Here is a 26,816-nt window from a genome sequence, read left to right as displayed (position 1 = left end):
TCTGGAGGCTGGGATGTCCAAAATCAAGGCACTGGCAGTTTGGTGTCTGGCAAGGCCCATTTCCTAGTTCATAGTTGGCTGTCTTCTCGCTGTGTCCTCACTGGATGGAAGGGGCGAGGGAGCTCTCTGGATTTCTTTTATAAGAACACTAATCCTATTTATGAGGGCGGCACACGCATGACCTCATCACCCCCCACAGACTCCAGCTCCTAAAACCATCATGTTGGGGAATTAAGTTTCAATATATAAATTTTGTGAGGACACAAACGTTCAGTCTATGGGAGGCCCCTCTGGGGCATCCTTATGCCCAAGGCTGCCCAGGTGGAAAGGCTTCTGTTCTCTGCATCCAGAACAGATGTTACTCTAGATTCTGCTGCAAGAACCCACTCACTCATCCTTTCCCAGTGCCGGGACCACTTCCCTCCCTGTTGCACTGTTGCCATGATGGCCTTCCCTCCCTTCCTCCCTTCCTGGGTCTGTCCAAGTTCAAGGCACTGGCACATTTGGTGTCTGGCGAGGCTTTTCTTCCCTTTGTACCTTGTACTCCTGTGTCCTGTCTTCTGTCTCTTGAACCTTGGCCTTGGCAGAGCCCTGTAGGGTATGTGTGAGAGATTCAATAGAAGCTGTGAGGAACTTTCCCAGCCCCCAGAATCTGCTTATTCTGAGATAAACGCGTTCAAACATGTGAGGAGCTAAGACTAAGATTCTTCCCACTCCTTGCCTGGTGTGATGTCTTCAAGTAGAAGTCACCATCTTTTCTCTGCCACATGTAAGGGTCTGTCTTCTTGGATGAAGCCAGAGGCTCCAGTTCAAATCTCAGAAGCTCCAGGGTTCTGATGTTTCATTGATTTATAGTCGAAGCTTTCAGAGGGCTGGTGACTCATTCAGTGGGATATCATGACCACCTGCTCTCTCTGAGTGGTTTGCCGTGTCCCCTTTGATTTCCATCCAGCCCACTCCTCATGGGAGACACTGGACCTCTTGCAAGACCACAGCTCTCTGTAATCAGTATTAGTGCATGTACCGCCCACATGGGAGGGGCATGGCCCCGGCCCTCTGATGTCAACCTGGAGTCGTCATCACCTGTTTTGGAATTGGAGGGTAGAAGCAGGGAGGACCTAGGTTTGGGGTCATGTGCCATTTGCTATTGTTACGAGGGTTTGGGTGAGAGAGGGGAGGAGGATGAGGAGAGGTGAGATGCAGAGGTCATCACAGTCCTGATTATGAGTGGGGGTCAGGGTGGCAAAGGATGGTCTCTCGAAGCCCAGGAAATCCTCCTGCAGGGGCATGAGTGGGTCTGTGGTCACCAGAGTCAGAATAAGTCCCTCAAAAAACCGAAGGCAGCATGCTGGGCACAGTTTTAGGTGCTGAACGGGAATCTTGGTGACTCTTCCCAGAAATGACTGTACCTTTTTTTGGGATGAGGATGCTACCACTGGGGTAACTTGCCCAAGCTTGTCCCCTTTGTGATTTGCAGCCCTGGGGCTTGAATCCAGGTTGTTTGGGCCTGGGAATTTGCTTGTAGTCACTGTATCCCTCGTGCTGGTCTGCAGTTTCGGCTGGATTTTCCTCTGTATGTAATATTTCAGGCAATAAGATTTGATGTCAGAACCGATCTGAATTTCTAGAACAACATGCTGTGGAATCATAGGGTTTGGATGGATTTTGAAGGTCTTCGAGAATTGCATTCTGTGGATGTTAGCGGGATGCGAAATTCCAGGAATCGCAAAGGTGGAGGGGGTGTTTTAGTGGGAGGTCTTCAGCTTCTGGAAGGGGAAGAATAAAGTTTGAAAGTGCTGGAACTTAGCTCATGAGACTTCAAGTGTCAGAGTCTTAGGACTCATCCCTGGGTTAGGAAGATCACGTGAGAGGCCGACCACTGGCCATGGGGACCCTTGCCTGCTGCCTGGCCACCCCAGGACCACCTGCTCCGTCTGACTTAAGGGACTTAAGGGAGGTGGGCCTGGAGCTTTTTGCTCTGGAGCAGGAGGGAGGGTGGCAGTGGAGAGTGAGAGAGAGAAGAAACTAACCTCATACCAGCAGCATGAGCTGTATCAGCATTCAGAGAAAGTTGAAAGAAACCTTTCAGCTGGCTGGCTGCCTAGCTCAGGGCTGGCCATACTCTTAACACAGTAACATGTCAGTCCTCACTGAGTAAGTAAGTAGAGAGCCTTCATAATTATTGACTTAATGTGACAGCAAGTCTGTAGTGACTCAGGGTGTGCTTGTGTCATCACAATCTCCTGTTCAGCTTCCTTAGCTGTTCAGTGAAATAGAACAGTCCTTCAGTTAAGATCAAATGATGCGTACATTTAATTCTTTTCTCCTCTTACCAGGTAATAATAGGTTTGGAACATAGGTGAAGGGATTGGGGGAAAAGTAGAGAAGCGGGCATCTCCCCATCTGTGTTTTCAGAGAACACGAAGGACTGTATCCAATGGTGGTGTCTGGAAGGTGGACATGGCCTTGGCTCCCATCTCTGGGCCCTGGGTGGGAGACCCCTGTGAGCGTGGGTTGGCTTCTGCCCCATGCAGACCCCTCCCAGTCCTCTCCTAAAGCAGGCTTCTGTGGGCCACTGTGGTTGGGGGCCTGGGTCTACCTGATTGCTTCTGGTCACCTGAGGTCCAGTGGCTCCAACCACAGCCATATCCAGGTCATTTTCTCTGGACGCCCTCAGGGCTCACGTGGAGGAGAGAAGGGATGAGCAGGGTGAGCTCCAGATGGGATGGAAAAGCGGGGGGGGAGCAGGAGAAAGTAGGATGTCATGAATTCCCTCGGATGACACTGGAAGAGAAGTCATCCAAGAGAAGCCTCCCTTCTGTGGCTTCCACATGCTGGGAGTGGGGGCGGGGAGCAGGGGGTTGAGGAAAGACAGGGCTAGAGAAGGGTGGGCCGCCCAGTGGAGGGGAAGACCCACTGGCTTTGGAGCTAAGATTTGAAGCTAAGTCTTGTGCCTTTCTGCTGTGATACTAAGTGAGTTAATTCACCTCTCTACACCCCTATTTCCTTACCTGTAAAACAGGGCTAATCATGCTGAGGAACTCTGAAGTTTACTTCAGAGAATTGTGGTCAGGGTAAAGCACGGTAGTGGTAGTGGAAGCACTTTGTGTGACTGAGGATGAACGCAGGTGATGCTTGTTACTAGATCACAGCTGTTACATTCCCTCGGCCTGAAGGGAGAGCTCATGCCTTCTGCACAGTGTCCTGCACTCAGCAGTGGTGAGTGGAGTTCCCTAATCTCAGGGACAGTGTAGCAGGTGTTGATGGGGCAGCCTTATCCATTTGCTCATTCAGTTCCTGTCCCGACTATACACTATACGAGGAGGTAAGTACCATTATCACCTCCATTTTGCAGAGGAGGAAGCGGAGGCCTGGAGAGGTTAAATGATATAGTCCAGGCCCCAGAGCTAGTGAATAGCTGAGCCAGGGTTCAGATCCAGCCAGCATGACATGATGTCAGAAACTGGACCTCATGGCTGGGCCTGCTTCTGTGGAGGCACAAGGTTCTCGCAGAATTCAGGTCCTCCTGGGGAAGGAGAGCAAATACTTCTTGCAGCAGCCTGCCCCGAGCTCCTGGTCATGTGCAGAAGGGCTCCATCCGCACTTCCCAGCGTGGCATCAGGCTGTGTCTCCCCCCCAGCAAGCTTCGGGGACCCAGAGCTGACCTGGAGTGAGGGGCCAGGACTCTGAGATGTAGCTTTGCTCTCTCAGCCGCTTTCTCTTGGGATGGAGGGTCAGTTGCATTTGCTGTTGCTTCTGCAAGCAATAACATTTTCTCTAACCAAGGCTTTGAGAAATCATTGTTTGTAATAACCCAGAATTCCTGAGGCCTCATTCAATTAAATGTGAAGAAATAATTACCATCTTAAAGCAGCTTTCTTAAAATAACAGTGTATTCTATTAGCATCCTTTGAAATTTACTTTTGGATCCTGTCAGGTCACATGCTTCCCATGCTCCTCTGTTTGTAACCAGGGAGCATAAAGTATATTGCCTCCTGTTGTTTATCCCTGAGCATGCTTCGTGTTTGAGTTTTCATATATCGGTATCATCTGTGTCCTTTTCATTTTCAATAGTGATGTGGCTTTCTGTGGCTTCCCCACCTGAAACCACTCCTCTCTAGTTAAGCTGGGCAGAGAATCCAAGGCCAGGTCTGTCTTCCTTCATGAATTGTACCTTCATCCATTTTCCAAGTTGCTCTCGCTGAAAGTGCTGCTGTGATCCTGCCTCTTTCACATAGATTAGATAGACTCTTTGTGGGTTTGGTTATTGGTGTATGTCCTTTTCAGTATGTGCCTTTTTTGTTTGCTTTGAACTTGGACAGAGAAGATCAGATAAAATCAGAGAGTGAGGCTAAGCAGTAGTCAAGAATTTTTCTGATTTTGTCTTGTTTTGTTTTGTTTTGACTGTGCTGTGTGCCTTGCAGCATCTTAGTTCCCTGACCAGAGGTGGAACCTGGGCCCCCTGCAGTGGAAGTGCAGAGTCCTATCCACTGGACGGTCAGGGAATTCTCAAGAATTTTTCTCTTTTAAGTGACAGAGACCCAGCTACCTTAAGAAAAGTTAAAAAGGAATCTCCTGGCTTCCAATAAAATATAGAAAGGGCCGGAGTGTATTCCAGGACTCAAATACAAAAAGGTCTCCCTCTGTCTCTCCTTGTCTCTAGTGTCTGCTTCTCTCTGCAGGTTATCTGCATGTGTATCCATACTGTGACTGAGGCCAGATCTGTGGTCCCAGTGTATCTGGGCTCACATCCGTGGGGTCTTTTAAACAGTAAAGAAAACAATGTTCTTCTTCACTGCCTTAGGGAAGCCTCAGGGCAGGGCTCTGCTCGGCCTGGCTGTGTGACTTCCTTATTCCTAGACTAGTCAGTGTGGCCAGGAAGAGAGCTGTGTGGTGGGTCCGCCCTGGGTCACATGTCCACCTGTGGCCCCAAGTAGAGGATGGAGTGGCACGATTGACAGCCTGGTAGAACTATCTGGCCGGAGGAGAAAGTCCCCAACCCACCCCCTAAGGGGAGCTACTACTCCAGGCAGAAAGAATAAGTATAAACATACACTTGAAGAATAAACAGAGGAAAAGGAAGCCATGTGGATTCTTGATTTCATGAGACAAGTGGTGGCCCATTCCCAGCATCAGGCAGGAAAGGCCAGGGCTCAGGCTGTCCGCAGTGAGCCCTGGAGGTGTCAGAAAGTAGGCACGAGGGGGAAATCCATGCTCCCCTTTCTCAGTGTCACGTGACATTGAACCTACTTAACCATGCCCTGCACCGTTGGAGGGGACCTCAGAAAGCCATTCCAGAGGCACTTGGGTCTGTTAAAGCCATTTCCTCTGCAATCCCCTAAATTGTCTCTGTACCCCCTCATGAGTCATTCACATTTCTTGAGAACCCTTTTTCCCCGTCCATGAAATATTCAGGTGTTTGTTAGCACGTGGCAGTGCTGGTGGTGACCCCCCGGAAGTGTTGTTAGCAGCAGTGGTTCATGGCCGCAGACCCTGAGAAAGACCCCGTCCTCACTGGCAGGTGCCTGGTCCTGCAGTGCTGGCTGTAGGGTGTGTGACCATGAGACCCATGTCCTGGTGTTAGCGTGTCCTTGCTGTGAAATGTGTCTACTTTGTGGGATTGTTCAGAAAGTTAAATGCGATGCTCATGACTGGCACAGAGTGTATCCTCAGGAAATATGACCTTCCTTTCCTCCTCCTCTGACTCCAAACCAGTGGAAAGCCATGGGCTTCTGTGGTAGCAGCATAACAGGTATAACCTGATAAATGGGAACTTGGCAATGTTGACAAGAGCTTCAGACCCTAAAGCCACGTAGTGGCCTCTGCTGGAACGCTTTGGGGTTCCGGGGAGCAGTTCACCCTAGTAGTATTCTAGGCTAGACAGATTTGAGAAGAGACTTTGTGCTTGGAAATGTGTTTACAGTCTGGACCAAGGGAGGGATTTGATGATAACAGGTACCTGTACTTTTTTGGCTGAGGCCAAAGCAAAGCAGCGAGAGGTGTGTACTCAAGTGTAACTGTGTTTGTATGGGGATACGTGTGTGTGTGTGTGTGTACAAACATGCACATTCTTAGCCCTGTAACTTTGAGCTTGGACTACAGCCTGAAACATTAGATTCTTCCATTGGTTGGGCTATAGTGTGGGTGTATTTAAAGCTGAGACCAGGGAGTGGGGTGTGAAGGGTCCCCACAAGCCCAGTGCTGAAGCTTGTGCAGATTTGCCATATCCCCAAACTTTTACCTGCATCAGAATCACCTGGAGGGCTGGTTGAAGTGCAGATTGCTGGGCCCTTTCCCTGGATTTCAGATCTGTCATATTTGGGGTGGGATCTGGAAAATTTACATTTCTAGCAAATATCTAGTTTGACACTGATGCTGTGGGTCTGTGGAGCACACTTTGAGAACCACTGAGCTCTAGGCAGTCCACCCTTTCCCATCCCCCACCCCCAATTCTGGATGATTCTGCGTGTGTGGGTTGACCTTTGCACTTCCAGCTTTGCCGCTTTTTTCCTTTTGGGAACATATTGAAGAGGAAAGTTAGAAATTTACACTCAGCTGAAAACAACTCCATGCTTGTTTTGCTTTTGTGAGAGATGGTTGCTGTGCTGAGAAAAACAGAAAAACAGGATGACCTAACAGTTCAGTGTAACTTTAAGATGGTTTGCTAAAAAATTGAAAGTTTTGCACCTGTTCTTGTAAGTTTCTGTTTGGATACTTCCATGCTCTGTAAACATCTGCACTATGAAAGTAAAGCTCACCTTGAGTTCGGGGCCCAGAACTGTGGAGCATTAGCTCATCTGGTCCCACTGGCTTAATGAACCTGAGTTCTCCAACCCTGCAAGTGTGGTGCTTGGTTTCTTTTTTTTTTTTTTTTTTTTTTTTTTTGGGCACACGGGCTTAGTGGCATGTGGGATCTTCCTGGAGCAGGGATCGAACCCATGTCCTCTGCATTGGCAAGCGGATTCTTAACCACTGCGCCACCTAGGAAGCCCGGTGCTTGGTTTCTTGACAGACCAATTTCTGCAACATTTCTGGAGGCCCCAGTGAGATTACAACCACGCCGGCCCCTTGGGCCGCTGGACCGGTAGCTCGGCCTAGTTGGAGTGAAGGAGCTCCGAGACTAACGAGGAGACGCGCCACCTGGCGGTATTCTGGGTTCTCTTTCAGACCAGCGCTCTGACTTTCTGGAAGACTGGGCCCCGACCAGACTCAGTGGAGGGACGAACCAACTCACTAGGAGCGGCCACAGAATCACGTAAGGCCCTGGGCACTGAAACCAGTTAGGTCCCATCTCCGGACAGAAGAGGAACTTGATCACCTCCTATGGTCTTCAGTAAGGAGACCACCAGTTAGGGACCTTCCCAGAGCGGGGAGGCACCCACCAGTTAGGGACCTTCCCAGAGTGGGGAGGAGCCCACCCAGGGAGGGAAGGTGCCCACCAGTTAGGGGCCTTCCCGGGGGGGAAGGGTCCCACCAGCTAGGGGCCTTCGCCGGGGGGAAGGTACCCAGCAGTTAGAGGCCTTCACAGAGAGGGGAGGCTCTGTGATAAACTCTGGTGTGAATGTGTGTGTGAGTGAGCACCCTGGTTCGTCCTCGTTCCAGGGCGATTGTGTGGCTTCACGGCCTTTGTGGCTTCGGAGTCTGAGAGGGCCCTAACCTGCGGTTCCATGGTGACCTCATACAGCTCAGGGCAGTGTCTGTCTCTGTGGGACCCAGGCCCTCCCTGCGAGTCAGATTCAAGTCGGGACTCTATACCACCCACCAAAGCTAAGAGGCACCTAAGTTCCCCATGGGGATGCAGCCAGGCGGGCACCTGAATGGTCTCCTCTTCTGAGGGGGCACCCACCCTTCTTTGTTTCTGCAACACCGACACAGGGCGGGATAGATGGGGGAGAGACAATTGATTCCTGATTTGATTTAGCAATTGTGTATGTCCAAACGGTCCTATTGCCCTAGGGCCCTCTGCCACGATTGTTTTCTTAAAATTTTACGGCTCACTCTCCCCCTCCATCAGCTGACTCTTTGAGCCAACTTATTGAGAAATTAGGTTTTCTCTGAAAGAATTGTCCCATTTGCCAGACAGATCTGTGCCTCCCTCCCTCTTGGTCCTCTGGACCACTCTGTGCAGAGCAGCACACTCTGATGTGTTCTTGTAAACTTTGGGATACACATTACGAGGCTGCCTTCCTGTGTCACCTTTCCTTCCTAATCCCCTGATTCCCCAGGGATTTCAGGCTCTTCACTTAGGCAAAGAGTATGCATATTTGCTCCCTCTGTCTGCTCAGTGTCCACAAAAGAGTCAATCACCCCAGACCCCATCCGGAGTCCCACCTGAAGTTATTCCTCTGCAAACCCCATTCCAAAAAAAAAAAAGCCTCCTTTCAGCCCTGTCTCTCTGAGGCATTTAATGATCAGGGCCATCATCAAGGAGGCACGTACTCGGGCTGTCTGGGAATACTGGGCTTTCCAGGAGTAGTGACATCAGCACTACCTGGGTTATTAGGCCCTAAGACGAGGCCCCTCCCGCTGCACTCCAGCCTCCCCTATCCCTTGCCATCCTTCCCTCTCCCACTCTCTCCCTTCACTCCAGCACCTCTTCCTCCCTTCCCAGCACTTGGCTGCCTCGGGTACCACCTTCTCCACTGCATCTCACATCTCTAGGACGAAGGCCTGCTGAAAATGACTGAATATAAACTTGTAGTAGTTGGAGCTGCCACCGTAGGCAAGAGTGCCTTGACAATACAGCTAACTCACAATCACTTTGTGGATGAATATGATCCTACGATAGAGGATTCCTACAGGAAACAAGTAGTCATTGACGGAGAAACCTGTCTCTTGGATATTCTCGACACAGCAGGTCAAGAGGAGTACAGTGCAATGAGGGACCAGTACATGAGGACTGGGGAGGGCTTTCTTTGTGTATTTGCCATAAATAATACTAAATCATTTGAAGATATTCACCATTATAGAGAACAAATAAAGAGAGTTAAAGAGTCTGATGATGTACCTATGGTTCTAGTAGGAAATAAATGTGATTTGCCTTCTAGAACAGTAGACAGAAAACAGGCTCAGGACTTAGCAAGAAGTTATGGAATTCCTTTTGTTGAAACATCAGCAAAGACAGGACAGGGTGTTGACGATGCCTTCTATACGTTAGTTCGAGAAATCCGAAAACATAAAGAAAAGATGAGCCAAGATGGTAAAAAGAAGTCAAAGACAAAGTGTATAATTATGTAAATACAGTTTGTACTTTGTTCATAAGGCATACTTAAGTAAAAGTGGTAATTTTTGTACATTACACTAAATTATTAGCATTTGTTTTAGCATTACATAACTTTCTTTCTGCTCCATCCATACTGTTAGCTTTTATCTTGAATGCTTATTTTAAAACAACAGTGGAAACTTTTTTTTCCTCTGAGTGCCAGTATTCCCTGAGTTTTGGTTTTTGAACTAGCATTGCTTGTGAAAAAGCAACTGAACACCTGAGATTTCTGTCTTGGGGTTTTTGGTGCATGCAGCTGATTACTTCCTACTTTTCTTACCAATTGTGAACTGTAGTGTGAAACAAATTAAAGAGGCTTTCAAATCATCCCTCTTCTATGTTTTATCTTGTCACATATATGGATTAATTACTAATTTTAACTTCAGTTGAGATCTTGTATGGGAGAACTCCTCCAGGGATAGGGAAGCTCAAGGAAGACCCCAGCAACTAGCAGACCTGGAGATGTCTTGACACCTCCAGGCCCCTGGGCAAGGTCTTCCACCGTATTACTCGAGAAACCTTAGAAAGGACTCCCATTCCCTTGGGCAATTGGGTTCATCCCTATCAGCCAGGAGATGAGGTATGGGTAAAAGATTGGAGGAAGGGACCACTTCAGCCACTTTGGACTGGCCCTCATACGGTCGTCCTGGCAACCCCTGCTGCTGTTAAAGTTACAGGAGTCACCCTGTAGATCCACCACACCCAGGTGAAGAGAGCAGCACCTCTAGAAGGGTGAGGGACTTTGACTGCCAAAGCTTATCTGAACCAGCCGCTTCGGGTCTTCCTATGAAGACAGCCGAGTCCCGTCTGAGATCTCCAGCCCTGCTCCAGTCACTCCAGGGCTGACTGGTCTATGTATGGCAGAAGCTTGAGAAATATGACAGCAGACATCTGAGAGTCAGGGCTGTGATGACACCCTGCCTCGTTGGGACTGGTTGCACCACTGGCCTTGATGTTATCTATAGGTTAAACACAAGGGGTCATGTTGGCTATAATCTACCCAAAGGTAATGGAATTATTAAGTGGGATCAAATGTTTTGTGTAGTTGCGATTTATACCCTACTGAGCTGTAGTACATTGGAAAGCAAAATCGGCCCCTCGTACTCCATGCATCTGCATGACTAGATCAGGTTATATACATTTCTCGTGCCAAGGGGAGGTCCAAGAAACCTGTGTACATAACAAAACGACCTATTCTATTTGTCAGCAAGCAGGCCAATATATCTGTTTTGAACCCCAATTACCCCCCAGCGAGAATTGTCTAGAGGTTTGGCACCAAGAAGGAGGGCTTCTGATCAATCGGACACAAATTACAAATCTAGGACGTCCGGTGTAGGTACACTTTGATGTGTGTGCTGCTATTAACAGGAAACCCCTGGACAACTATAAAATGTGGGGGCTTGTCATGGGAACAAGAGTATAGACTCAATGACAAATATATGTGTGAACAGGCCCCAGCCCCATCCACCTGCTCTGGTTGCCCTTCCTGGAGTTGTGTCCCATGGGCAACCTGGGAGAGTCAAAGCAAGATAGCTCTCCTTCAAAAAGAAACTGTTGCCCCCCATTGCAAACGAGGGATGTGTAATCCTGTCAATTTCCCTACTTTCAACCCTGGAGACTCCAAATGGAAAAATGGTCTAAAAATCGGTATTTATGTCAATGGGCAGGGTATTGACCCAGGAGGTGTGTGGAGTTTCCGGAGTATTTCTGTTCCACTCTGGGCTTCTACACACAAGCTCTTCCATTCTTTTTATGAAGAGATAGAAAGTGGTCCTGCACCCATTTCAGTCAGAACTAAAAACCTATTCGCAGCCCTAGCAGAAACCATAGCCCAGACATTGATGATTACTTCTTGCTATGTGTGTGTTGGAACTAATATGGGAGACCAGTGGCCCTGGGGAGCTAAAGAATTAAATCCCCAGAGATCCTTCAACAACTCAGGGGTATTCAAGACAACCAGAGTCAGGATTTGGTATTTAAAGACTTTCATAATCTGCAGGAATTGCCTGGCACGGTGGGGCCCATTATTCAGTATTCCAGTAGGAAACCTCACTTGCCTAGTCCAAAAACACTATAATACAACTACTCATCCTTCGGACTGGTGGGGAAGCCCAAACTGTACAGAGCAAATCCTCACCCTCTAGCATACTTCCCCAATTTAAAGACCAGTTGGAATGACTTGTCCACTGAAGGCCAGTGACCTGCTCCACAAGGATTATATTGAATTTGTGGGGCTAACGTATATTCAGTCCTGCCAGCCAATTGGTCAGGGGCATGCATACTGGGGACGATTCGCCCCCCCTTTTTCCTACTTCCCTTAGCCCAAGGTGAATCATTAGGGGTCCCAGTTTATGAAGGCAGAGGCCTCCCCAGGAAGCGCAGGTCTCTACAGATTGGAAACTGGAAAGATGATGAGTGGCCTCCTGAACGCATAATCCAATATTATGGGCCAGCCACTTGGGCAGAAGATGAGTCCTGGGGCTACCGAACCCCAATTTACATGCTTAACAGAATTATCCGCCTCCAGGCAGTGGCTGAAATCATTACTAATGAAACAGCCAAGGCTCTTAATTTGTTGACAGGACAACAAACCCAGATGTGTCATGCTATTTATCAGAATCGCCTGACCCTAGATTACTTACTGGCTGCAGAGGCGGGCATCTGTGGGCAGTTCAATGTCAGTAACTGCTGCCTACAGATGGATGATAAGGGCAAGGTTATAGAAGAAATAACCGACAAGATGACTAAAATAGCTCATGTCCCATTGCAGACTTGGAAGGGATGGAATCCTGGAGAGCTATTCGGGGGTTGGTTTTCTTACCTAGGGGGATGCAAAACGCTTGTGGAAATAGTTCTACTCCTCCTTGGGACCTGTCTCCTTTTACCTTGCCTCTTGCCCTTATTCATGAGGGTAGTTTCCAGCCTGGCTGAGGCCACTGCGGGTAGGAGGGCCACTACACGTCTCCTAGCCCTAAGAGGTTATCATCCCCTGGGCTTAGAAGATCAAGAAGTTGATGCCTTATAAAATTTAAGGGGCATCAAGAGAGGGGATTGAAGAGGAAAGTTAGAAATTTACACTCAGCTAAAAACAACTCCATGCATCTGCTTTTGTGAAATATGCTTGCTATGCCAAGACAAACAGAAAAACAGGATGACCTAACCATTCAGTGTAACTTTAAGATGTTTTGCTAAAAAATGGAATGTTCTGCACCTGCTCTTCTAAGTTTCTGTTTGGAAACTTCCATGCTCTGTAAACATGTGCACTGTAAAAGTAAAGCTCACCCTGAGCTCGGGGCCCAGAACTTTGGAGCGTTAGCTCATCTGGTGTCGCAGGCTTAATGAATCTGAGTTCTCCAGCCCTCCGAGTGTAGTGCTTGGTTTCTCAACAGACCGATTTCTGCAACAATATCTGCCCATCAAATAGGGTTGCCAGATCTAATAAAAATACAGGCTACCCAGTTACACTTGAATTCCGGATAAACACTGAAAACCTGTCTGGTGTAAGTATATCCCCGATATTGCATGGGATGTACTTATACTAAAAAAAATATTCATTGTTTACCTGAAATTCAAAATAACTGGACGTCCTCCATTTAATCTGGCGACTGTTTAATCAAAGTGGGGGTCAAGGGTCTCCCTCTGCCTCTCCTACCGCTTTCCCGAGATTGAATAGGCTATAGCTGCTGATGAAATGAGCCCAAAGAGGGTTGTGTGTTTGGGACGGATCGCCTGCTGCCCCAGGCTCATCTGGCAGGCTTCGCTCCATCTCGTCGAGGTGAACTTGTCTTGAGTTCCTTGTTGGTTCTTTCTGGCTTTCTGTTTTTTTCTTTGTCGGTCTGTCTCTCTTTCTCTCCTGCTTTTCTTTTATGCCATCTCTCCTATGGGGGCTCTTCAAGGCAGAAATCTGAGAAGCGATGGGGCTGGTCTAGGACGAAGCTGTTCTTGGAATTGAGAATGGGGTGCAAGAGACCAGGGACCTCCTGGCGTCTGCAGGGACAAGTGGCATCTGGCCTGAGATCACCAGCTGGCTTGCCTCGTATTAAGAAAAGGAAAACATTTGCTTTGGAGACTGTACCTACTGGGACTGGGCTGATTCACTCATGGCTGCAGCTGAGGGTGTCATGGGCTTGAAGGAAATGGACACTGCTGGTCTCAGATGCTGGTGCAGGGAGCCGGCGGCCATGGCCTTGGGTGTGTCTTGAGGGGTGGAAGGAACCTCAGCCATCAAAGGCCTCCTGGAGACTTGGACGCAGCATCCTCCTCAATGGCCCCAGTGTCACTCTGCTTGCCAAGGCTGCCTGGATGCTGAGGCCAGAGAAATGGAACAACAGAAGGCCTGGACGCTTCCTTTCCCTCCACCCTTCCCCTCTGTGCCCTTTCCTCACTCCCTGTGCTCCGAAGAGAGCCATGGGGGTGCTGTGAAGGAAGTAGGCTGGAGCCTCAGAGGAGAGAGGTGGCCCTTCCCTGGTGGTCACACAAGACCTGGAAAAGGGGCCTGTGCTGCCCCTCCTGTGTCCTCAGTGTGGCATGGAGGGTGACGTGGGGCAGGGTGGCCATTGTCCCCCTCGGTCCAGCAGGGGACTCTGAGCCTGGTGGGGAGAGAAAGGGCACGGTCTCTCCCCGAGAGGCTCACATTGCCTTGTGTGGGGCCCAGATCCACCTTGGCGGGGTGAACAGGTATTTTTCTCTACATCAGACACAGGGAAAGCTATTCCCTGTTTTCCATGGCAGCACAGTGCTGGGGACGGGGACTTCTGGGTAGAGATGAAAGGTAAGGATGGTGCCTCCTCGCTGTGCCCCAGCTCTGCCATGAACCCTGTGAGAGAGATAGACAGGCACAGCACACCCTGTTGGATAACTGGGGACACGGAGAACAGAGACACAATAGGCCTGTCAAAGGTCACACAGCGGGCGAGCAGTAGACTGAGCATTGCAGTGTGACAGCTTCCCCCTCCTCTCCCAGCTGCAGATCTGCCCTCCCTCCTCACTGAGGGGTCCCACCAGCCCACTGTGCCTGGTGTTGAAACTATTTCACCTTCCGTGACTTCCTTTACCCGCCCCCCCCATGGGACCTTGTCTCTCTCTGAGGGCGTCATACTCCCATTTTCACCCATTCACTCTGTCTCTAGCTTGGGGCCCAGTAATTTTTTTTTATTATTTTCAACTTTATTTTTTTTTTTTTTTTTACTTTATTTGGCTGTGTTGGGTCTTCGTTGCTCCATGCAGGCTTTCTCTAGTTGCGGAGAGCGGGGTCTCTTCTTTGTTGCAGTGCTCGAGCTTCTCATTGCGTTGGCTTCTCTTGTTGTAGAGCACAGGCTCTAGAGCACAGGCTCAGTAGTTGTGGCACATGGGCTTAGTTGCTCCGCAGCATGTGAGATCTTCCCAGACCAGGGCTCGAACCCATGTCCCCTGCATTGGCAGGCAGATTCTTAACCACCGTGCCACCAGGGAAGTCCTAGGGCCCAGTGGTATTCTGAGAAGCCTCATGGATGGTGAGGCCAGCAAGATCCTCAAGGTTCCCAATGTCAGCGATTGGAGAACCAGTCTTGCAGAAGAGAGGTGAGGCCCCGAGTGCAGGGTGGGGTGCGGCGCTGCCAGGAGGGCAGAGCTGGGCTCTCAGGTGTGCTGTGGTGGGTGGCATGCTCCTCTGGGATGGTGAGCCGGCATTAACCTCTATGGAGCCCTGACCTGGGGCCTGGTGGGCACTCACCCTGGCCCCATATGCTGGGGTTTCTTTCCTGACATCGCACAGACACACATGCCATTCCCATCCTTAGTCTGTCAGTCACATGGTAGGGGCTCAGTACGTATTTGGAGAAAAGATGAATGGATATCTACTATTTCCTTCCTGCCCAAAGTAGTTTCGAGGCTATGGGTGAAGAAATCAATACAGTCTGCCACTCTGGGAATGTGTGTTCCAGAGGTAGAGGACAAACAGGGCAATATCAGTAAGTCTGTATGCAGTTAATTATGAAGTTGACTGGTCCAGACTCTGTGTGTTGCTGGAATACAGATGCAGACGTCCACGTGGCTGGTGGGGCAGAAAGGGCTTCACGGGCAGGACTGACAGTGAGCAGTGACTGACAGGAGGTGGTAGAGGGGGTTGTGCTGTCTGTGTGATCAAATGGCATTAGAATGGACTTCCATATTTTGGTTAAGAGATGCAATGTGAACATCTCTTTAGTGGGGAGGAGATGGTACCTCGCGTCTCTGCTTGTAATCTCGTGGCCCCATATCCTGCAAGAGCTCAGATGTTGCTTCAGGCTGCCCAGCTGCAGTCCTCCTCACTGCTGGGCCTGACCACATCCCCTTGGCTCCCTCTGGAGAGAGACATGTGGCCAAAGCAAACAAGTCTTTGAAGGTGCTGTATTCATTTCTTGTGGCTGCTGTAAGAGAGTGCTACAGACTGGGTGGCTTAAGACAGAAACTGATTTTTTTCACAGTTCTGGAGGCCAGAAGTCCAAAATCAAGTGTTGGCAGGAGGGTGCTCCCTGTGAAGGCTTGAAGGGAGAATCCGTTCATGCCTTTCTCTTAGCTTCTGGTGTTGCCGGCAGTCCTTGGCGTTCCTGGGCTTGTAGGCACATCACTCCAAGTGCTACCTTGTTCTGGTCTTCAGTGCATTCTCACTGTGTGTCTGTGTCTTTTCTCTTCTTCTTATAAGGACACCAGACATTGGATGGAGGGCCCACCCTAATCCACTGTGACCTCATCTCGGTTACATCTGCAAAGAGCTTATTTCTGAGTAAGGTCACATTCATAGGTACCAAGGATGAAGACCTACCTAGCTCTTTGGGTGGCAGAATTCAACCCATGATACCTTCTTAGAGATTCTGGTTTGTTGGCCTCCAGATCCCCTTTACCTCTTAAAGTCTGTGTCCCCTCCCGGCCTCCTGACAGGTCTCTGGAGGTCTGGGGTCTGGGCAGGGACGACTCCTCACTGACCGTCATTCATTTGCTGGTTCGTGAAGCAGGCCAGACGCCAATCTGGCCGTTCAAGACCAAGTCTTATTGTGCAGGGGCTGTGGGCTTGGTTGGAAATGCTGCTTTTCCCTGCTTCGGGGACTACATGCTGAGGAGATAGAGGGTATGATTTGTGGGCAGAACGGAGGACAGAGACACTGCAGATTTCCTTCTCTTTTGCTGCTGAGGACAAAATACTTTACAGAGGAGCAGGATGAGGGCGAGGGACCTGTCGGAAGGGGCAGCCCTTGTTGCTGGGGTTCTGGGCTGGAGTTCAGGCTCCATGCTCAGAAGCTCTGGGGTCCCATGCAACTTACTCAGCTTCTCTGAGGCTCCGCTTCCTCCTCTGTGAAGAGGGATGGTGATAACAGCTGCTTGACAGATCTTGGCAGAGTTTTCGTGAGGATTACATGATAAAAGGTGGATGTCAAAGGATCTCTTCTTAAGTCACGTTTTTATTGTGGTCAATCATACACAACGTCACATTGACCATTTTCACCGTAGTTAAGTGAGCAGCTCAGTGGCCTTAAATGCACTCCCATTGTTGTGCAACCATCACCACCATCTGTCTCCAGGACTTTTTCATCTTCCCGACTGTGAAAATCCTTTTTATTCATTGGATAAATAAAGAAAATGAGTCCCCGAGAAGTAAGGACACCTCTGCAGTCTTGCAGTGAGTTCGGGGTGGAGATGAAGTGAGACCCCGCCCCCTTGCTCTCAGCTGGGAGCTCATCTTCCACCCCCTACACCTTGCAGCCTATGCGGGCTGCCGGGATCCCAGGACACTTGAAGATCCTTTGGAGTCAAATCGCTCTGAAGAGCTTCCTCCCTCTCTTAACCGCCCCCTCTCCTAGGACCGTGGGACCTCCAGGCAAACCAGGTGGAACCCAAGTAGCCGTCTGCATTGAGGGCATTCCTCTTAGGCAGCCCTGGCCTCTCAGCTTCTTGTCTTTCTCCCTCCCTGCCCCTTCCTGATATGGACAGACTTCCAGTGGAGAAGCAGGGGAGCTGAATTCGGGGTGACCTTGGATGGCTTTGTGAGGTACCTCACGGTGCGGACAGAGCATGCGCAGGGAGGCTGATGACCTGGGTTCTGGTCCCTCCTGTGGCTACCATGGTGTTCTCACCGAGCCCATATTGTTGAGGTCCTACTGTGTGCCCATCAGCAGGAAAACACTAGTGCACAAGACCTTGGTACTTGCTACCTGCAGCTGCTGTGAGACACTCAGCATATGATGGTGAGGACCGCGTGGCAAAGGGTGCTGGCCTACAGGAAGCCATGGTGGGTGGGAAGGGAGGTGGTGGCCCAGGCTGACTGATGGTAACAGCCTGGGCCCAGGGAGCTAGGGCTGGAGGAAGAAGGACTGGGAATTGCCGTGCAGGGTAGACTTGCGTGCCCTGGGCTCCCTGTGACCTGCACATCCACGTGCTGGGGGCTGGGAACAGACCAGGTCAGACAGGGGCTGCCTTCAGGCTGCTCACGGTCAAGTGGGGGAGCACAGAGCTGTGTGCAGGTGGTTACAGAGCAGCTTTATCTGCACTGGCAGAGAGGAACAGGTGATTACAGGTTACATCACCAGGGAAGAAAAGGCTGATTCAGCTTTGCGGGGTGCGGAAGCTGGTGGAGAGACAACAGCGGAGAACTTGCTCGGCTCTGAGGCAGAAGAGATGGGTCAGGAATGCCCAGAGGATGTCTTGCCTTAGGGGGCCTCTTTTTAACTTCCCTGGGGGCTGGTCCCTTTGATCTCCCAAAAGGATCCTATAAGGTGGCTGGGCAGGGATTATCGTACCCATTCTGTGGGTGGCAATAGCGATGTGTTGAAGGACTTGGGAAAGGTCAGCCAGGGGTGTGGCTGAGCAGGAAGCAGAGCCTGGCCTTCCTGCCTGGGTCCCAGGCATTCTTGCAAAACCCAGCCAGGTTCCCTCTGTGGTTCTCTGGCTGAGAGATCCACTCAGAGGGGGCCTTGCCTCACCTGGGTGCCTGGAAAGCCAGGAAGTCCTGTCCTCGGGGAGCTCCGAGCCTGAAGCCCCTCATAGCTTGTTTCCCCCTCCCCCTCCTCTCCATCTTCCTCCACCCTGTGTCCTGGCTTCCTCCCGCCCCAGGAGGCTGCGGAGGAGCCCCTCTGCCCAGGAGGAGGCGGTGGGGCAGCCAGACTAACCTCCTATTTCCGATCGGTCTTCTCTGGCTACCAGGTCCCAGCTGGAGGGCTTCCACGCCAACGGTCACGCCTCCTACCAGACGCTCACCAGCTGCCCCGCTGACAACTACCAGGCGCGTCTGGGCTCCTAAGCTCGCATGATCGGTAAGCAGACCCCGCCCTGGCTCTCAGTGGCTCCCGGCTTCCCAGGCTCAGTTTGGGACTGAGACCCGGCTCCGGGCCAGCGGGTGGACAGCCTGAGCTCGCCCTTCTCTGCTGTGATGGGAGCTGGAGCTTTTTCAAGGGGCATAAGGCCCCAGGGGCCCTAGGAGGCTTCCAAAAGAAGAGAGGGTAACACTCATTGTGCAGCATTCTAGGTTCGGCGCAAAGCGGTTTATATGACTGTCTTTTTTTCAGAGCAGCAATTACTGGGCAGGGGTTGGGGCTCCATTTTAGTGATGGGAAAACTGAGGCTTGGGGAAGCTGAGGAACTTGCACAGGGTCATCCCATCCCACGGGTCAGCGTTGGCACAGGGATCCAAACGCAGGAGTGAGCCTTAGTCTCCCTGACTTGAGGACACACGCTTTGCTTGTTGACAAAGGAGAAAGCGAGGGCGGTGGTCTGCAAGGGGGCTTCTCAGTACCCTCTGCCATCCTGGTCTGTCCTCTATGCTGTGCCCTGCTGCCGACCCCTGTGGTTTGGACTGTGAGCTGGGATGTGTTTGTGGAGCAGGTGGGAGGGAGGGGGTGTCCCATGCCTCTTCTCTGATGTGCCTGGGGTCTGGGGGCCCGAGGGGAAGCTTTACTGTTCCTCTCTCCTTTGCCTCCCTGTCTCCCTGCCCAGGGTTCGCTATAACACCCAGCTACGTGGACTCCAGCCCCAATGGCACCGTGGTGTCCCCCTGGTGCAGTTGTCGTGGGAGCGGAAACGTGGAAGGGGAGTGTGAGAACATCCTGAGGGACTTCACCGAGACCCCGTGCCTCCATGAGTCCTGCCGGGTCCTCCCCAGCCAGGAGCTCCCCCCTCCTCCCGCCGCTCCTATCCCGGGGGCCCCCGGAGCTCTGCCCAGCACTTCCCTCCTTCCCGGTGTGGTGGCCGTGATTCCTGCAGGGCTTCTCCAGGAGGGGAGTTGCCACTGGAGACCGTGGGTTTTGTGCTCTTGGAGATGCATCCCGGAGCTCTCTCGAGGCCACTGGAGCCCTTGACTCTTTGTCAAGTCAAGGCCGAAGGTTGCTGGTCTGTTATCCTGACAGTTTCAGCCAAGTTCCTTTGGGCACAGCCCTGTGGTGAGGATCTCAGCATCTGTCACTTCTCCGCTTAAGGATCGATTTCCCCTTGGAACTGGAGTTTCCTCAGACTTCTAATCTGAAGACTAGAGAGACAGAAGGGTCAGCCCCACAAGCTCTGTCTGCCTGGTCGTTCTCACTATCCACACACCCCTGGAGATCTCCTCCCCCTTTCCTGCCCTCTTTTCTTCCTTCCATCCATCTGTCCATCCTGCCTTTCTGACAGTACTGGGGGGTTAGAGATGGAAGTCATGGTGCTTGTCATTGAGCAGCTCACCTACTGAAAGAGGTGCACCATCAGGGGGTCACGGCTATCACAGTACAGGGGAACCATGCTGGGGTGGAGATTTGCAAGAGGGGTCTGCAGGAGCCCAGGGCGGGGCTGCCTGGGTGAGCCTGGAGGAGGGGGGCTCTGAAGGCTGCGCAGAGGCTGACCCATTCAGGGATCACTGGGCCCTGGTCAACTGAAAGGGTAGGTAGGGCCTGCCAGTCTACCCTGGGCAGAGGTGGATTTCAGGAACCACAGAGCACTTAGCCTCACCACACTGCAAGCGGCTGCCTGGGGTTATGTGGACAGGTGGAGAGAGTCCTCCTTCTGAGGGGCCTTGCAGACCTGAAGGCATTTGGATCTTAGGGTCCTGCAGGTGGTGGAGGTGGTATGCGGGTTGCTGAAGGAGTACCAGCAGGTGGTGGTGTGGTCAGATCCGATTTCAAAAGGCTCACGCTCTACTTCTGGGGTGAAGGAGGTGGAGGTAGGGATGTGGTTTTCACAGGTGACCCAATACAGAGTCCGCTAGAGGTTGTTGTAGGTGTTCTCGGGAGAGGAGAGCCCCCACTGGTCCAGAGCAGTGACTAGAGAGGGGGTGGAGTGGGGTGGAGGGGAGAGATGGGTAGAGAGATCTCTCAGAGGTGGGCTTGGTTGATAGCAACAGGTGGTTAGGGAAATGTCCTGGCTGACGCAGGTTTCTGACTTAGGTGACTTGGGTGGAGAGAGATGGCACTTTCAGGACTGGAAACGCAGGGGGAGGCAGTGTTACAGTGGAGGGAGTGGTGCCTAGTTCAGGTGGCAACATGATGAACTTGAAGCGCACTTGGGACTTGGAGGTGGAGCTTCCTGTAGGCTCTTGGCTTGGGGCAGAGTTTTGTCCAAGAGGTCCCTTTAGTTCCTCCTGAGTGAATTAGTATTGCTGACTGAGTGGGGGTGGGTGAGGCCACCTGGGGAGGGGGACTGCGTCAGGGGGGCCTTCAGAATGTGGTGGTGGGTAAGGAATGGTCTGCGGCACTGAATGCTACAGAGAAGGCGAGCTTGCCGCCCTGGGCACTGCCTGCTCTTCCCTCCCGGCTCCCGATGCCCCAGTTCTCCTCTTCGGTTGTTCTTCATTCTTCATCCAGTACCTTTTCTTTTTTCAGGTTTCTCTTTTTCAACTTCCCTCCGACTCTCTTCTTCTCTCGGTATGAGACCTTGGTAGGTATCTGAAAGGGAGCTTCAGCGAATTAGTCTAGACCAGATCCTCCCTGCCCCCAGCTCTGGGCTGTCACAGGGAAGGTCAAGTTTGGGATGCAGGGGCAGAGTGATGGAGGGGCCCCTGATTTCTCTGTGTCTCCCTGCTCTCTTACCCCACGGGGAACGCCATCCAGGCCTTTGGCAATGGCACAGATGTGAACCTGTCCCCTAAAAACCCCTCATTTCAGGCCACGCAGGCCCCTTGGGTAGAGAAGATGCCTTCTTTGCCAGATGACCTCAGGGACAGCACCAGCCAGGGGCCCAGTGTCATCACCACCTGCACGTCTGTCCAGGTAGGGGGATGCAGCTCTGCCGCTGGGGCGATGGAGCTGGGGCAGGCCAAGGACTTAGAGTATCTGATGCCAGAGGCGGGGTGGGACATGACAGGCTGGGGACCAGGGACGGGGAATACAAGTTCCTCCCTGTGGACCCGGACCCGCGAGGCAGGAAGAGCTGATGAGGGCTAGCTTCCTGTGATTCATTCCCTAGGCATCACCTTGCAAGTGTCAGACACCTGCTCTGTCACAGGGTTGCACTAGGTACCATGGGGATCCCAGAGAAATGGACTGGTTACCCTTTACTAACCATCTACTGATTACCAAGTACTGCACTATTAGACTCTGCCTGTTTCAATGAATTTTCACACCATGAGCTGTTGAGATTCTTGTTTTATACATAGGACATTAGCCCAGGGGTTTTAGGTGACATACCCGAGGTCACACAGCTGGTTAGTGGTGGGATAATATTTGAAACCTACATCTGACTCCAAAACCCATGATGTTCATTTGTTTGTCTGTCCATCCATCCATCTATCCATCCAATGTGTAGTATGCGTGCATTGTGTTGGAGCTCTTAGGCCAGATGCTAGGGAGACACTGGTGAATGACGCGGATGCAGTCCTGTGTTTTGTGGTCCTTGTGGTCTTGTTGAGGGTCAAACAGCTCAACAAGCACCAGACATGGGCTGAGGTCAATGCCACAAGAGGGGACCACATGGGTGGCACTGTGGAGACACATCCCAGGGCTCCCCACGCAGCCTTTCTCTCTGCTGAGCTACCCTTATGCTGTCATGCCATTTGCTACAGTAGAATCTTTGCTTAGAATGTTGGTTCTAGTCAAACCCGCTGCCCTCCACCCAGACACTCATACACACCCTCTCACACACACTTTCTCACACACACTTATATACACTTATATACACACTCACTCCCTAGAACAAAGAGTTTAAAAGAGGACCACGTGCAGAATATCAAGGAAAACAGAGAAGGGGGGGCAGTGAGGGTGTGGCTGGTGGGGCACGGGGTGTTTCAGGCAGGAGTTGGGGCTGGGATTGCCAAGGAGGGGGTGGGGTCTGGAAGCCAGCCAGTGGGGGTGCAGCGTGAGCATAGCTGTAGGGGCAGGGAGAACAGGCCTGGCCACCTGGGGCAATGAAGATACCAGTCTGAGTGAGGCAGGCTTGTGGGATCAGCAGTGGCCACTCACTGTGAAGTTTCAGTCTTGCAAGATGAGGAAGTCCTGGAGAACTGGTTACAGTGATGTGACTGAAGTTGACAGTCTTGTACTGTGTAGTTGAAATTGGCTGAGACCTTACATGTAGACCTTCAGTGCTCTCAGTGCACAAAAAAAAAAAAAAAGCAAAAAAAGAAGATGGTAGAAGTATGAAGTGGTGGATGTGTTGATTGACTTGTAGGGAATATTTCACAATATTTATATATATTGGATGGTGCACTTTAAATATGTACACTCTTTTATTTGGCCATGCCCCTTGGCATGTGCTATCTTTTTTTTTTTTAACTTTTTTTTTTTTTTTACGGTAAACTGCATATATTTAGAGTGTACAATTTGGTATTCCAATCTCCCAATCCTTTCCCCCCTAACCATCCCCGCTTTCCCCACTTGGTGTCCGTATGTTTGTTCTCTACATCTGTGTCTCTATTTCTGCCTTGCAAACTGGTTGATTTGTACCATTTTGCTATAGTCCACATATATGTGTTAATATACAATATTTGTTTTTCTCTTTCTGACTCACTTCACTCTGTATGACAGTCTCTAGGTCCATCCATGTCTCTACAAATGTCCCAGTTTCATGCCTTTTTACAACTGAGTAATATTCCATTGTATGTATGTACCACATCTTCTTTATCCATTCCTCTGTTGATGGACATTTAGGTTGCTTCCATGTCCTGGCTATTGTAAATAGTGCTGCAATGAACACTGGAGTGCATGTGTCTTTTTGAATTATGGTGTTCTCAGGATATATGCCCAGCAGTGGGATTGCTAGGTCATATAGTAGTTCTATTTTCAGTTTTGCAAGGAACCTCCATACTGTTCTCCACAGCAGCTGTATCAATTTACATTCGCATCAGCAGTGCAGGAGCGTTCCCTTTTCTCCACACCCTCTCCAGCATTTACTGTTTGTCGATTTTCTGATGATGCCCATTCTAACCGGGGTGAGGTGATACCTCATTGTAGTTTTGATTTACATTTCTCTAATAATTAGTGATGTTGAACAGCTTTTCATGTGCCTCTTGGCCATCTGTATGTCTTCTTGGGAGAAATGCCTATTTAGGTCTTCTGCCCATTTTTTGATTAGGTTGTTTGTTTTTTTGATGTTGAGCTGGATGAACTGTTTATATATTTTGGGGGATTAATCCTTTGTCTGTTGATTCATTTGCAAATATTTTCTCCCATTCTGAGGGTTGTCTTTTCGTCTTGCTTATAGTTTCCTTTGCTGTGCAGAAGCTTTGAAGTTTCATTAGGTCCCACTTATTTATTTTTGTTTTTATCTGCATTATTCTAGGGAGTGGATCAAAAAAGATCTTGCTGTTATTTACATTAAAGAGTGTTCTTCCTATGTTTTCCTCTAAGAGTTTTATAGTGTCTGGCCTTACATTTAGGTCTTTAATCCATTTGGAGTTTATTTTTGTGTATGGTGTTAGGAAGTGTTCTAGTTTCATTCTTTTACATGTAGCTGTCCCGTTTTCCCAGCACCACTTATTGAAGAGGCTGCCTTTTCTCCATTGTATATCCTTGCCTCCTTTGTCATAGATTAGTTGACCTTAGTTTATCTCTGGGCTTTCTATCCTGTTCCATTCATCTATATTTCTGTTTTTGTGCCAGTACCATACTGTCTTGATCACTGCAGCCTTGTAGTATAGCCTGAAGTCAGGAAGCCTGATTCCTCCAACTCCATTTTTCCTTCTCAACATTGCTTTAGCTATTTGAGGTCTTTTGCATTTCCATACAAATCGTAAAATTTCTTGTTCTAGTTCTGTGAAAAATGCCATTGGTAATTTAATGGGGATTGCATTGAATCTGTAAATTGCTTTCGGTAGTATAGTCATTTTTACAATGTTGATTCTTCCAGGCCAAGAACATGGTATATCTCTCCATCTGTTTGTGTCTTCTTTGATTTCTTTCATTAGTGTCTTATAGTTTTCTGAGTGCAGGTCTTTTACCTCCTTGGTTAGGTTTATTCCTAGATATTTTATTCTTTTTGTTGCAGTGGTGAATGGGATTGTTTCTTTCATTTCTCTTTCTGATCTTTCATTGTTGGTGTATAGAAATGCAAGAGATTTCTGTGTGTTAATTTTGTATCCTGCAACTTTACTAACTTCATTGATTAGCTCGAGTAGTTTTCTGGTAGCATCTTTAGGATTTTCTATGTATAGTATCAAGTCATCTGCAAACAGTGACAGTTTTACTTCTTCTTTTCCAATTTCGATTCTATTATTTCTTTTTCTACTCTGATTGCTGTGGCAAGGACTTCCAAAACTGTATTGAATAGCAGTGGTGAGAGTGGAAATCTTTGTCTTGTTCCTGATCTTACAGGGAATGCTGTCAGTTTTTCACCATTGAGAATGATGTTTGCTGTGGGTTTGTCATATATTGCCTTTATTATGTTGAGGTAGGTTCCCTCTATGCCCACCTTCTGGAGAGTTTTTATCATAAATGGGTGTTGAATTTTATCAAAAGCTTTTTCTGCATCTACTGAGATGATCATGTGGTTTTCATCCTTCAGTTTGATCATATGGTGTATCACATTGATTGATTTGTGTATATTGAAGAATCCTTGAATTCCGAGATAAACCCCACTTGATCATGGTGTATGATCCTTTTCATGTGGTGTTGGATTCTGTTTGCTAGTGTTTTGTTGAGGATTTTTGCATCTAAATTCATCAGTGAGATTGGTCTATAGTTTTCTTTTTTTGTAGTATCTTTGTCTGGTTTTGGATTTAGGGTGATGGTGGCTTCATAAAATGAGTTTGGGAGTGTTCCTTCCTCTGCAATGTTTTGGAAGAGTTTGAGAAGGATGGGTGTTAGCTCTTCTCTAAATGTTTGATAGAATTCACCTGTGAATCTCTCTGGTCCTGGCCTTTTGTTTGTTGGGAGATTTTTAATCACAGTTTCAATTTCATGACTTGTGGTTGGTCTGCTCTTATTTTCTATGTCTTCCTGATTCAGTTTTGGAAGGTTATACCTTTCTAAGAATCTGTCCATTTCATCCAGGTTGTCCATTTTATTGGCATATAGTTGCTTGTAGTAGTCTCTTAAGGTGCTTTTTATTTCTGCAGTGTCCATTGTAACTTCTCCTGTTTCATTTCTAATTTTTTTGATTTGAGTCCTCTCCCTCTTTTTCTTGATGAGTCTTGCTAGAGGTTTATCAATTTTATTTATCTTCTCAAAGAACCAGCTTTTAGTTTCATTGATTTTTGCTATTGTTTTATTTGTCTCTATTTCATTTATTTCTGCTCTGATCTTTATGATTTCTCTCAGTCTACTAACTTAGGGTTTTGTTTGCTCTTCGTTCTCTAGTTTCTTTAGGTGTAAGGTTAGATTGTTTATGTGGGATGTTTCTTGTTTCTTGAGGTAGGATTGTATCACTATAAACTTCCCTCTTAGAACTGCCTTTGCGGCATCCCTTAGGTTTTGGATCATTGTGTTTTCATTGTCATTTGTCTCTAGGTATTTTTGGATTTCCTCTTTGATTTCTTCAGTGATCTGTTGGTTATTTAGTAGTGCATTGTTTAGCCTCCATGTTTTTGTGTTTTTTACAGTTTTTTTCCTGTAATTGATTTCTAATCTCATAGCGTTGTGGTCAGAAACGATGCTTGATATGATTTCAATTTTCTTTTATTTACTAAGGCTTGATTTATGACCCAAAATGTGATCTATCCTGGAGAATGTTCCATGTGCACTTGAGAAGAACGTGTAATCTGCTGTTTTTGGATGTAATGTCCTATAGATATCTATTAAATCCAGCTGATTTAATGTGTGATTTAAAGCTTGTGTTTCCTTATTAATTTTCTGTGTGGGTGATCTGTCCATTGGTGTAATGAGCTGTTAAAGTCGCCCAATATGATTGTGTTACTGTTGATTTCCTCTTTCATAGCTGTTAGCTTTTGCCTTATGTATTGAGTTGCTCCTGTATTGGGTGCATATATATTTATAATTGTTATCTTTTCTTCTTGGATTGATCTCTCAATCTTTATGTAGTGTCCTTTCTTGTCTCTTGTAACATTTTTTAATTTAAAGTCTATTTATCTGATATGAGTATTGCTACTCCAGCTTTCTTTTGATTTCCATTTGCATGGAATATCTTTTTCCAGTCCCTCACTTTCAGTCTGTATGTGTCCCTAAGTCTGAAGTGGGACTCTTGTAGACAA

At 49.0% G+C, this 26,816-nt stretch overlaps 1 protein-coding gene and 1 pseudogene across 1 annotated transcript; both read left to right on the top strand.

Moving 5' to 3' along the window:
* LOC130851953 (GDNF family receptor alpha-2-like) overlaps positions 1-26,816 on the top strand; it is a 95,990-nt pseudogene that overhangs the window by 33,641 nt on the left and 35,533 nt on the right.
* On the top strand, positions 8,680-9,237 carry LOC130851531 (GTPase KRas-like). The gene has a single exon (XM_057732002.1). It carries the CDS (start codon positions 8,680-8,682, stop codon positions 9,235-9,237), a length of 558 nt encoding a protein of 185 aa, XP_057587985.1.

The sequence above is a fragment of the Hippopotamus amphibius genome, chromosome 4 (genome assembly GCF_030028045.1).
Source record: "Hippopotamus amphibius kiboko isolate mHipAmp2 chromosome 4, mHipAmp2.hap2, whole genome shotgun sequence".
Classification (NCBI taxonomy): domain Eukaryota; kingdom Metazoa; phylum Chordata; class Mammalia; order Artiodactyla; family Hippopotamidae; genus Hippopotamus; species Hippopotamus amphibius.
Note: the sequence above shows the minus strand (reverse complement) of the source record. Positions and strands in the feature narration are given on the sequence as shown.